At 37.2% G+C, this 13,574-nt stretch overlaps 1 protein-coding gene across 2 annotated transcripts in view; it reads left to right on the top strand.

Moving 5' to 3' along the window:
* The window catches only part of LOC127933841 (UPF0606 protein KIAA1549), a 39,385-nt gene that overhangs the window by 11,251 nt on the left and 14,560 nt on the right, over positions 1-13,574 (top strand). For both annotated transcript variants that reach the window (XM_052530853.1, XM_052530855.1), the window contains 8 exons: positions 6,059-8,176; positions 8,329-8,417; positions 9,141-9,309; positions 9,405-9,535; positions 10,348-10,537; positions 10,691-10,750; positions 11,100-11,245; positions 12,832-13,009. In XM_052530853.1, the coding sequence (XP_052386813.1) occupies positions 6,059-8,176; positions 8,329-8,417; positions 9,141-9,309; positions 9,405-9,535; positions 10,348-10,537; positions 10,691-10,750; positions 11,100-11,245; positions 12,832-13,009 (3,081 nt within the window). The remainder of the gene's footprint in view (positions 1-6,058; positions 8,177-8,328; positions 8,418-9,140; positions 9,310-9,404; positions 9,536-10,347; positions 10,538-10,690; positions 10,751-11,099; positions 11,246-12,831; positions 13,010-13,574) is intronic.

The following is a 13,574-nucleotide window of genomic DNA, read 5'->3' as shown; positions in this document are numbered from 1 at the left end:
AGGGAGTCTGTGCCAGTGTTAGGCAGAGGCAGTCACGCAATGGGATCAGCTTAAAACAGAAACATGTGTGGGCAAAGGGGGTTGAATTAATACCAAAGACATTTCCTTTACTTTTTTTTTCTTCTCCTGATTTACCCCTTTTCTTTGGAATAGCAACAGCCAGAAGTGACATCATTGGGGAGTTGTAACTGATGTCTCAGTGTTTTCAGCAGTATAGGTCTTGGTTATAGTCTTAGTTGTTGTATGTTTCACAGCTGCTCTATTCAAATTAGACTGTGTTAGACTAAAAGTTGCAGTTACCTCACATAAATTGCTCAGTTAACAAACACTGACCTCAAACTGTTGAATGGTAGGATATATAGGCATTATATTGCAAATTATATGCCAAAATAGCATGGTATTTTAATGTGATGCCACCACTGTACCAAGGTTCTGTTTGGGATGGGTTTATTGGGTTATTTCTCCAACTTACCACTGGACATGAATTTAGGGAGGAGCAAATTACATTTGAGTGTGCTAAACTGAATCATTAATGTGGCATTGATCTCATTTTCAGCCTCCTTGTGGTTTCAGCCTATAAGACGTCATCCTTTTCACAAAGACAGAGAGAAATAGACAGAAAGACATATTGACATCGACCATAATGCTGTTTCTGAGACAGTTTCATTTAATTTCAGATCCCTTTGTGTTTTATTTTAAAAGCATTATGCAACACACTTCATCCGTTGTTCATAATGGAGGTCATCAGTCGGTCATAAGCATTATTTTATTAGCTGTGTGGCCATGTAGAGCTCAAAATAGAGTAGCTCACTGTTTCCTTGTGTGATGATAGGTACCTCACTGTCTCTGTAGTTCTTAGTCTCGCTGTTCTTTTGTATTTGACAGCAACAGCCTCTCTTTTTTTAAACACCTTTTAAATGATTTCCAACCGTTTTAAGCATCAAACGACATGCTGGCAGCAAAATTAGAGGACGTCTTTTGGTAAATGTGAATCTAATTGTTTTTAGTCTTGAGATTTCAAATGAAGTTTTGCATTATGTACTTTTAATTGTATCGTGTTCTGTTCACTTCATTTTTACATTTTATTGGCATTTTAAGGCCAAAAGACATGTAAGAGTTTACTACAATATGCATGCATAAGTTTGGGCAAATAGAAAAGTCCATGGTTTTTGTGATCCTCATGAGATAAGAGAACCAATCTTTGCATTAAGATGGTTGGTGCATTAGATTTAGTATTGTGAATCTATCATGACTACTTTTACTGCTTTGTTTAATAATAGTTCTGGCATATATATTTCTATTGTCACTCTTAAAGGGTTAGTTCACCCAAATATTAAAATGATGTCATTAATGACTCACCCTTCATGTCGTTCCAAACCTGTAAGACCTCTGTTCATCTTCGGAACACAGTTTAAGATACTTTAGATTTAGTCCGAGAGCTTTCTGTCCCTCCATTGAAAATATATGTACGGTGTCCAGAAAGGTAAGAAAAACATCTTCAAAGTAGGCCATGTGACATCAGAGAGTCAGTTAGAATATTTTGAAGCCTCAAAAATACATTTTGGTCCAAAAATAGCAAAAACTATGAATTTATTCGGTATTGTCTTCTCTTCCCGGTCTGTTGTGAGCGCGTTCACTGCAGTGTATGATATCCGGTTCGCGAACGAATCACTCGATGTAACCAGATCTTCTTGAACCAGTTCACCAAATCGAACTGAATCGTGTGAAACAGTTTGTGTCTCCAATAAGCATTAATCCACAAATGACTTAAGCTGTTAACTGTTTTAATGTGGCTGACACTCCCTCTGAGTTCAAACAAACCAATATCCCGGAGTAATTCATTTACTAAACAGTACACTGACTGAACTGCTGTGAAGAGAGAACTGAAGATGAACACCGAGCCGAGCCAGATAACGAACGAAAGATTGACTCATTCTCTATAATCTAATGTTTATATTATGCTGTTAATGACCACTGGTTAAAATTAAACTGGTAATTTTATGCATCACTTTTAAATACTGCAAGTCCTTTTTGTCACTGTGCATCGTCTGATTGACATTTACATTTGGATCTGACACGTATCTCTTGGGTAGATCTCGCTGTCTGTGAAAGCAATAGCTCTAACAATTGCCAGAGATTGCCAGACTGCTCATGCATTACACAATTGCATTTCTGTACCAGGTGGCAAAGGGAGTCATTGCCGCACTGTTGTGTGGAGTCGAGGTATTTCCCCCGCTGCCCGTCTGTCGGGCGAGAGGCTGCCTGCCATTACTCACGATAAACACTGCTCATTAATGCTGAAGGTGACCCTCTTACAATTAATTATTGAACTTGTCCATCAATCGGGATTATTAAGTCACCCCATCATTAATTACTTTATTGTCTTTGCTTTTAATGATTTTAGGGTTTCTGTTGGTGCCATTTTACATCATTTGGCTTGGTCCGGCTCACCCACAAAACTGTGCAACAAGAGTACTGGTTGCAGTTATTATACTGAAAGAAATATAAGTGGACTTCATCAGACGACATATTAGAATATAATAGTAATATTTTTAATTTTTCATGTCATCATTTCATTTTCGAACTATATTCTGTATAACTCTATAATAACAATATTACCCAAACAGCTATTGTTTATCAAGTAGATTTAAGAAAATACAGTTAAAAAAGCCAGGCATGTTTTTCACTCTTGAGGCATTATAGTATTTTTTATTTATATGCACCAATATAACCCAATAATGAACATCAATATTTAATAGATATAACTGAAACATTTACTATTTAATTTTACTAGAATATCATAATATATATAAAATGGCTTCTGAGGGAATAGGGATCTGAGAAAAGAAATCTAAATGTCCGCGCACTCATCTGATGAGGTCAGAGGTCAGGCAGTAATCTGTGCCTCTTCTGTCCGGTTTGTTAGCTTAAGCTTGCTCAGTGACCTGAGAAATGGTGGATCAACAATTGATGTTTGGTAAAGATAGTTGAACACATTAGTATTCAGCCGTGTGCCACAGTAAGACTACTTAATGACTCTCACCTTCCCTCTGAAAGAGACTCGTACATCAAACTGTGGATATTTATGATGTGAGTTTCATTAAATGTTTAGTTCACCAAAATATTAAAATGATGTCATTAATGACTCACCCTCATGTCGTTCCAAACCCGTGAGACCTCCGTTCATCTTCATCATTGATTGCATTGTCCTCTCTTCCGGGTCTGTTGTGAGCGCGTTCACAACACTGCAGTGACGCTGCTGACGTACGACGCTGCTGACGTAAGACGCTGCAGACGTGTTTTCTTTGTTATTTGGCGCACCAGAAAAAAACACGTCAGCACCATCATTGGTCAACTGTAACAGCAGTCACACTCACAACAGACCCGGAAGAGAAGACAATGCTGAATAGAGTTGTAGTTTTGTTATTTTTGAACTAAAATGTATTTTCGATGCTTCAACAAAATCTAACTGACCCTCTGATGTCACATGGACTACTTTGATGATGTTTTTCTTACCTTTCTGGACATGGACAGTATACTGGACATACATTTTCAATGGAGGGACAGAAAGCTCTCGGACTAAATCTAAAATATTTTAAACTGTGTTCCAAAGATGAATGGAGGTCTTACGGGTTTTGAACGGCATGAGGGTGAGTCATTAATGACATCATTTTAATATTTGGGTGAACTAACCCTTTAATCATTCAGCTATATATATACTGTATATATACTTTCAGTATTTAATTAGAATTCGATTTAAACATTTAAGTTTTTGTCATTTTAGTTTTTTATTTCAGCCAAGGCAGCATTATTAAGTTTTTCATCTAATTTATATTTCATATATTTTTTTATTTATTTATTTATTTTTATTTTATTTTAGGTTTATTGCAATGAAAACCTTTTTTAATAGTTTAAGTTTAGTTAACGATAACAATATTGAGTGTTAGTGTTCAAGGTGCTTTACCTAAGACTTTTTCCTCCTTGTTAAAGTCTAACAACAGTTTCTCTTTCTTCTGTTTCTCTGTTTAGTTGAGGATCTGTTTTACAAAGCCGCCTGCTTTATAGGGGTTTCAAACACTTGGCCCAGAGCGTTGCAGTGAGTAATGCAGCCTCATAGACTATCAAAGAAGTATGAAGAAGCCCAAACACAGAGCATATTGACCTGATTAATGTAGCTTAAGATGTTGTTCTTTGGTGCATTGCTGTTGTGTTTTATGTTTGATAAAGTCAGTCACATAAAATAATGCCAAAAAGCAGTTTCTTATTTGCTACCTCACTGTTGTCACAGATTTTCTTCTATTTTTTTGCTGCTGCTTTTCATCATCTTTAAAGTAGTCAGTGGACAAGGCTGACGCTATGGAACTTTCCCTAATGCTGTTTCTTTTGATGACAGAGTTTTATATTAAGTCATGTTCTCCCTTACATCCATGTCTTATTTTCCATTTTTGGGGGGATCAGAAGTCTAAATATAGAATTGTGGGTTAACAAGAAGTCTGTATGAAGTCCATGTGTCGGGGTAGATTCTTCAGAAGGCTGAGTGATGTTAGTTATTGCGGATTCACAAATCTGGCTCATGCTTTGAATCTGAGACATTGTTGAAATAGTATGTTTCTACAAATAATGATTTGTTAAAAGTTATGAGTGTATTATTATGTCTACATGTGTAATCTCTTTTTATCCTTGAGCTGCATTGAATGTTATTTGTTGCAGATGACTGGCTGTTCCTATATTAGCATTTGAAAATTGAATTCAGTTTTGTCTTTTATTTTTATGGCAATTTTAAGAAATAACAAGGTAAATAAAAGCATATGCATTGACTTAGTTTCTCATTTATCTTTGCCACCTTGCAAATCCTCCTAATATGATATTATATTGATATCTTGGTCATTATATGTTATATTATTTGGTTTGTGAGGGAATAGGGCATCTTTGTTCTAGTGTGTTTATCATAGCACTAAAACCCACAACTGTTGTGGTGTGTATTGATTGTAATGCCACACTACATGTGAAAAAATGCAGCTCAAAATATTATTGTTTTTGGCATGACATTTGCGATCATGTATTGGATTATTTACCTTACAATAATGTGAAAGAATAAGTAGTAGGTCTAAATACATAAAGTGCACCAGTTTGCACAATGACCAATTTGGTTGTAGTTACATCATTCCTCCTCAAAATAAATGAGGAGGAATAATTTACCTAACCTCCTCAGGGAAAACTAATTTTATCCAAATAGTGCATGAGACTGTTTTTCTTACTTAAGCTTCATTAAGAAGCTTCTCATCTTTGCCTTCCATCCTTCATCTCTGAATGGGTCATTCCATTACTGTGCAGCAGCTGCTTCTGAATGCCAAGACAAACACTGCCAGCTTTTATGGCCAACCTCCGTACCCACCATAAAAAGCAATGCAAATGGAAAGTTTACAATACGTTTGGTGGAATATAAAGCAGACAGGCTGATACTGCTTTCTGGAATCCTTCTTAAAAGTAGCATGCTTAATTATTTCAATAATCTCCTGTTTCGTGGCCTTGGCACATTCCAAACCTCATTCACATGTGAGAGATTGTGACTTGGGTAATCATGACAGTTCAACTTACGCAAGAGAAAAAGCCTTGAAGCATCTGTTAGCAATGGCATGATGAAAGTCCTCAGAACTCAAACTGTTTGCTGTAACTGTGTGAAATCACGTCCAGTGATCTTACTCTGCTTCTGTGTTTTACTCTGCTATTTACTGGTGTGGATTCATTGACTTAGTTATTGACATTAATAAGTCAAAATCAGTATTTCTCCCGATTACTTAAACTTATTGGTTCAAAGGGTGAATAGAGAAGTGTGTAAGGCTTGCACAAAGAGTTTGTGGTAGTTTGTTACAGCAGGTTTTTTACAAATATAAACATTTCATATTTCTAATTACAAATATTAATTTACAGTGATTCGGTAGATATTTGCATTGCTTTGTGCATTTTGTTGTTTTCCACATAGTTTCATTGCTATTTTTTTCAGTTTGCATTAAATAATTTCATTTATTTGGTTTTGCTGTGTTTGTGTCTCCCTTAGTCCGGCCTTTGGAGGCTCCAAATATGCCAAATGAGTTTTCAGTGGAAGTGCTACGTAATGCATCCTCCGCCTTGTCTGGATTTTCTCTTTCACCTAGTTTGGATCCATCCAAAGCCACAGAGGGTAACAATCACAATGTTAACACTGGATCAGTATTCCCTTACTCCCTGAACTCTGTCACAAGGCCAGAGCCTCTTGCCACACCTCCTTTAAAAGTCCTAAAGTCTGGAGAGGGAGTTGGATCTACCCTCAGAGGTTCCTCCAGACAGCCTCGACAACTAAATTCTCCAGTGCCTACCTCCCATAATGTGCCCTTATCTTGGTCTGCTATTAGCACAGCTCCCCAAATATCACAGGCTACAGGTTCATCTGTGCCATCTAGCTTGCCTTCAGTTGGACAAGATTCTCCTTACGAGCCTCCCGTTCTTTCCCCTCAAACGCAGTATGGGACGGTGGGAGTCAGTGACTCTGGGGTTCCTTTTAGAGACCGATTGGAACCATCCAGTAGAATCCAAGACTTCCAGTCACAACCCAGCCATGACCTAAACACCCACATAGGCTATCAGCCTATGGAACCAAGTAATGTTGTACACCATCTAATGACTTCAGTGTCTGTCGAGCCAACTATGGGCCCACCCGAAGACTTTTTCCCAACCAACACCATGGATGTGGACTATGGTTCTGGAGATTACCCAGAAACAGTGTCCTTCATGGGATCTGAAGGCAATGACTATTCACTGGTTAGCAATCTACCCTCTGATATGTATGACTCTGAGGACTCAAATTCCGAGACCTATGACACCACATTCCCCACAAGAATGGTGATGTCATTTTCCAGCAAACATTTGTATCCTTCATCTATCAGTGTTACTAGTACTTTCCCCAGCAAACTTGTTGAAAGTTCCAGTTTTAATAGCTATTCAACCTTGAATGGAGCCACCACTGAATTAACCAAACACGCAACAACCTTTCAGAACTTTACAACTGTTGTGCCCCTTACAATGTCAAGAACTCCAGTTTTCTCCAGTATTTTGACATCAGACCTTGGCCACACCATTTCTCCATCTCTTTTAACCATCCATCCAACCAGAATCCATTCTTTACCCATTCTCCCAACAACTTCAGATGTCTTAAACCAGAACCAGTCGGTCAACGAGAGCTCAGATTTTTCATCTGACTGGGCAGGCACTGTTACAGTCCATCCCACGGATGTTCTTTTACCAGATATGAACAGCTTAGAGTATTACACTATCCAGTTGACCAAGGACAATGGTAGCTTGCCAGAGCCCACTGCCAATCAGATGGCATCTAGTGTTTCCTCTTTCATTCCGGTAGGCACTACACATATTGTGAGCACCAGAACCTACAACATTGACCCAAGTTACATGCTAACAACATTGTTTGATGAAGATCTACAGCCTACAGGTAACAGTTTCTGGACTGAAGAATCCTCAACGGATATCTCTGGATATGAGCCTTTTAACACCACTATCTTGGATCCCTCTGAAGTAAGACCATATTTAGAACCGTCAGTTAAGCCGACACACTCAATAGACACTTTAACTTCGATGGGAAATATAAACTCAACTACTGATTGGGCTACCACACCTTTTAAAGCATACAACACTTCATTACTGGTGACTACCCCACCTCCAGTGACTAAGGAATCAGATGGCATGTCTTCTGTTGATGACAGACAATGGATTATCACCTCACTATCAAAAGAGAACCTTTTTCCTAGTAGTGTACTTCCCACTGTTTTAATAACCACCTCTATCAGTGTTTCTGAATACCCAACTGACTCAAACTTCACCATCCCCTCCACCCCTCCTGCAACAGAGATGGCTGATGAAGGATTTGTGTCTGGAACAACATCTGGCACCATGGTTACTGATAACGATAACGCCACACCGGTCAGTAGCCTAACAACCACGTCCTCGCCAGAATTACATAATGACACCACTGTCACGCCTTTCACTATCATAAGCTCCAACAACACATCAGTAACTTCCGTGAACAATACATCAGTTACAACCCTATCCACAACCCCTCCAAAAACCACTGTCCGGAAGTATCTCTGCAACATCAATAAACCTGACACCTACTTGATCAGAGTTGGTAAGATATAACAAAAATACATTTGCTGAACATTTTTAAACCAAAGGTGTTCATGTCCATTTTTTAGATTAGCAAGCATGATTTTATAGTAATGTATTTTAATATTTATGGCTCTAAGAATAACATTAAGCCTGATATTTGCTCTGTTGTAGAGTTTCCTCCAGGGTCCACTGCTGGAAATGCCAAAGCCAAAGTCATAGAGATTCTCAAAGCAGAGTATAACCACTCTGTAGAGCTTCAGGTACTCTGACTTTTTTTGTTGTTTTTGTTCATTGACAGCAATTCTGCTGAATAATATTTTTTTAAACAATATTATATAATTACAGTTACAAAAAACTTTATTTTAGCAATTTTTTATAATGAAAAGGCATCTAAAAAATTACATTTTCACATATTTTTTTAATAAAAAAAACAATCTAAATTTCCAGTACATATATATTTTGCAAATATTATGCAAAATATATGCATATATTTAATGCATATTTTGGGATACCAATATATACTTTGATGTAAAGAAACATTTTCAAATGTTACCAGGATATGGATGGAATATTGCACACACAAAATAGTTTTTGTGATATTTCCTTTTTATTGCATAAAATTAATTCACAGCTTTGTTGGAAACATAGGTGTGGTATTTAGGTATGTGTACTTTCCAAGAATTATCTATCGAAATTAAAAAGAAAATTGAATTTTGTAATCCAGTGTTGTGTCAGTGGAACATATAGATAAATTCATCACTTCCTGGTTTATCTCGTGGGTCCTCATGAACAAACAACACCTAATTTGGTTCTTTCTAATGCCCTGCACTTAAGAATAAAGAGTTTGCCTCAGCTTTATAGGCCCACTGAAAGGCTATTTGATGTTCTCCATGTGCTTGAAAAAAGTTTGAAATTGCTATTGCAAATATGATGTACATATCCTTGACATCAAATGTTTCTAATAAGCTCTTTGTATGTTGTAGGTAGTAAAAGCTCCTCCAGACTTTGTGTTTCGTGCTGTGTCTGGTGAAGTGGTTTATACTGCCATATCAGTCATTAATGCCCTGAGAATCTTTGCTCAGACCACCAGCTCCTTTATCAGCGTATCACCCATCAGTCCAGTACCAGGCCTGCAATACCATGTACATACAGGTAACTGCAGTGAAAACTTGATGTCACAGTTTGTGAATATTCTTACTGGCATTTATATTTTGTTGAATATATGCATGTCTTTTGTCTGTCTGCAGTTCTTCAGTTTGTACCCAGCCATGTAGATGTGCGATTGTGTACCTTCAGTGAGCAGGCAGAGAAGGGTCTGATCACAGCCTTAGCGGAAGTCCGCCGGCGCTCACAGGAGTCCACAAACTTCACTGTGAATGTACGTTGACTGCTTTATCCAACTTACGATATTAAGAGCTAAAACACCAAAAACCAGAAGTGCACTCTTTCAAATCATCTTAATTACTGCTTATTTAATGTAGTTTTGATTAAATTACTCCTTTAGCGGAATACACAATGATGCTATATAATGTAAATGAGCCAAATCAGAATTACATTTTAATGTTTTTATCTTTTTTAACAAGCAAGTTTTTGATTTTAGCAAAAAGGAGCATGCTTTTAACTTCAGTTGTGTGATTTGAGATTTTATTCAAAGCTTGATTGCATTGAGTGCAGTGGGATGATATCATCTCAAGCTGTTTGCTCTGATTGGATAAGGAAAGTGCAGGACTGCTTAATTCAACTGTTGTCAAGGCAACAAAACTAATGGCTTTTATTTTTTTCATGCACTTAGGTTCAGAAAGTGTATGCACTTTAATAGATCAGTGAGTGTTAATGAAGAGACTGCTGAGAATGTATGCGTTTTCATTAAATAAAGTGTGTATGTTTTTATATTAATTAAGATTTTTAATCAGTGTATGTATAATTGATTTCAAATGCTATTTTAGTAACTTGTTTGATTTTTAAATATTTTTTTGTTCAATTATTATTATTTATTTTATTTTTTTTACATTTTACATTAGATGATTGATTGAAAACCTGAATGTGTTTGGTTTAGAAAATTATAAAGAAATATGTCTTTTGGATGTTGTTAATTTCTAAAATCCCTTTCTGGAGAATGTGTCTCTATTTCTAATGTCTAATGGCTTTAAGTTCATGCAATTGTATCTTAGAGACTGAATTGTTTTGTAGATTTTAAATGTCACCATGAGTCATGTGGACACGGCAGCACAACAGCAGAAGGTTCCAGTGGAGATCACCTTTGCTGTGCGCGATATCCGCGGGTATGTGCCAGGGACAGAGGTGAGCACCCAGCTTCGACAACTCAGTGTGGTCGAATACAGCTACTACCTTGGCTACCCTGTATGGCAGATTGCAGAACGTGAGTACACACACTAACTTCTGTGCAATTTCTAGCTTTTAAATTAGCTTAAACTACCTAGAAATCAGCTGAAGTGTGCTATATGTTATAATAAAAATGGAATTATATTTATTCATTTTTGATATTTTTTATCTTACTTCTCTGCACTATTAGCTTTCCACTACCCAGAGCTGAACACAACCCAACTGCTTAGGTCCTCGTGGGTTAGAACAGGTACTGACCTGCTGATGTTAAGCTTAACACACTGGGTATTACGAAGTACACTACTGTTTGAAAGTTAGAGGCCAGTGTTATAATTATAATTTTTTTAAGAAGAAGAATTTGGTATTTTATTCAGCAAGGATGCATTCAATCTATCAAAAGTGACAGTAAAGACTATTTATCACTTTGATCCGATATCTGCAGCCTTGGTGAGCATCTGAGACTTCCTTCAAAACAAAGCAACCCCTACTTTTGAACAGTAGTGTAATGTTACTGCACCATCAAATATTCAGTATATTTCTGAGAGACAGAAATGAGCTATTTCAATACCGTAATGTCATGTTTTACATACCACGTTCAGTGTTGTTGGGAGTGTTGGAGCAGCCGGTGAGTGACAAGATCTTCAAGGCTACAACTGAGAGGAGACTGGCTCAGTTGCTGAGTGATGCATTGGGTGCCGGGCGCCGCTTTAGAAGAGCGACTATGGTGGGAAACAATAGCGTGCAGGTTTGTAAATCATCTGTGTTACGTGACCTTATATTTTCAGTTCTTGCTTTCCACGCATGAGCTCACTGGATTCATTTATAGAGCTCTTCCTGTGTGCATGTCTAATGCCTCTCTGGATTCTTAATCAGTCTCTGTCTTTGTGGTGCATCCCCCCACACCTGCTCTCCCCCCGCACTTCTTCATTCAGCGACAAGAAGTATCCATGGCAACACCCTCCTATTCATCCCTGGCCTGCGGAGCCACTCAAAAACGTCCATTTCACCCCTGTTGGCGCATTATACTCCAGCTGCAGTCTCAGATAAATTATTGAACACGACTTGCAGACAGCGTTTCGTAGTGACCTGACCTTATGGATTTCAAGTGACTTGTGTTGATAAACTCATAGTTCGTTAACGACTGCTAATTAACTGAGAATGAATGCAGCTGTGTTGTGATGATGCTCAGTGATGTCATTTCAAATTTTTGAGAGGTGATGAATTCTGGAATATCTCACAAGGACTCTTAAAGTGAATATAGGCTGACAAATGCAAAGCGTGGCTGTATTTGGATGTTATAATGACATTGTGTAGCTGTCCTCTGTTCTGTTTCTCATAAAGCACCCCGCGGTAGCTTCAAAATGAGCTTTTAACGTCTCTGGCTGGTGAGGGTTCACTACTCTGGGCTCCTAATGTAGGTCGAGCTCAGGTGAAGCCCACACATCGCCACGCTCTTTTTCCACCCCAATAACCCTAGAGACTATAAATATTTATTAGACTCGTCTTTTAGACCCCCAGTCTCTCTGAAAGCCTTTTGGGTTTTTGTCAGAAAGACGTTTAGATTTTAAGGAGCTAATTGTAGCCTGTTCAAAGTTCTTCTGATTCATGCGTTTGCGTTTTAGGAACAATTAGTATTTACATATGTGGAATTAAAAGTTAAAGAATAATAAATAATAATAATAATAAACCTAGATGACTTTCTTTCTAATGTGGAACATTAAAAGTGAATGTCTGAAAAAAATATCTACTTGTTTTAATTAAATGCAAGTCGAAGCAAACTGGGGCTGCTAAGCTCTTAAAGCACCATGAAGTAACATAAAGGTGATTTATGCCAGTGTTGTTTTAGTATTGTTTATTTATATACAGTACTGTTTTAGTGTTTGTTAATATTTTGAATTAGCTTATATTTTTATATTTTCAGTTTTAAGTTTGTTTTAATAATCTGCTTTTGTCTAATAATTTCTAATTAGCTTGAGTTTTAGTACTTTTACTACTTCAGCTTATTTATTTTTTATCTAATATGAATATTTTATTTCCATTAACCATTTTTAATCGCTTAGTTTTAGTAAACAGTAGCAGCTCTAGTTTAAACACTGTATTCCAAGTCTTCTTTTTGTGAGGAACAGACAAAAATGTAAGACGTTCTTCACTGAAAAGTTTAGATTGAGCAACTTCAGATGCCAAAATGGCTAAATTTTAGCATCTGTCTGAATAGTTTTAGTGGATTTATTTGTTTATTACTGAATATTTTGCTTCAATGTTGTTTAATAGATTTTGCAAATGCAAAAAAAACATCGCAGTGAATTGATTTGAATTTTTTTTCCCCTTTAGATTGTACAGACCACTCGTCTTGTGGGTCCTGACAACCCTCTGGAGATTATCTACTTTGTGGAAGGAGCTAACGGACAGAGACTTCCCGCCGCAACTACAGCCAACATGCTCAACAGTCTTGACGTGCAGCATGCAGCGATCATCATGGGATACCGCATCCAGGGAATATTAGCACAGCGTGAGCATCCAGCCTTGTAATACTTTCAGTTGAAAAAGCTCCATGGGAGAGAAACTAAATAACATAACATTGCAGTGAACCAAGACTATAACAGTAAAAAACAATGATGAAATGATCATTTAAATGATTCTGATGGTAACATAAGCAGGCAGTGGTTTTTGTGGTAGCATTCATTATTTCTGCTGCTCTAAACATCTAAGAGGTGATTTTAGATCTCGAGTGCTCTGCCTTTTTATGTAACATTTAGATGTGGCAGGCTTACAACTGCATCACCCACAGCATAAACATTAGATTCATTAGACTAAATTTGGTAGCTTCCTGTTGTGTAACCTTTGAATTTTAGCTCAAATCTCCAATTACATTGAACTAAAAAACAGGACAAACCCAAATTATGGTTCATCGCTGTTTAGCGAACACCATAGAATGTGTGGAATTTTATATTGGCATGCATTATACAGTATGCAAATAATCATCTTAAATGATGTTTGGGATGTTTTCGATATTTAACTACGTATGCGGTTTCATCATCTAATGCTTACTTGCATTTCATCTTTAAAAATACTAG

Source organism: Carassius gibelio, chromosome A18, assembly GCF_023724105.1.
Source record: "Carassius gibelio isolate Cgi1373 ecotype wild population from Czech Republic chromosome A18, carGib1.2-hapl.c, whole genome shotgun sequence".
NCBI lineage: Eukaryota > Metazoa > Chordata > Actinopteri > Cypriniformes > Cyprinidae > Carassius > Carassius gibelio.
This window is presented reverse-complemented; position numbering and strand designations above follow the sequence as displayed.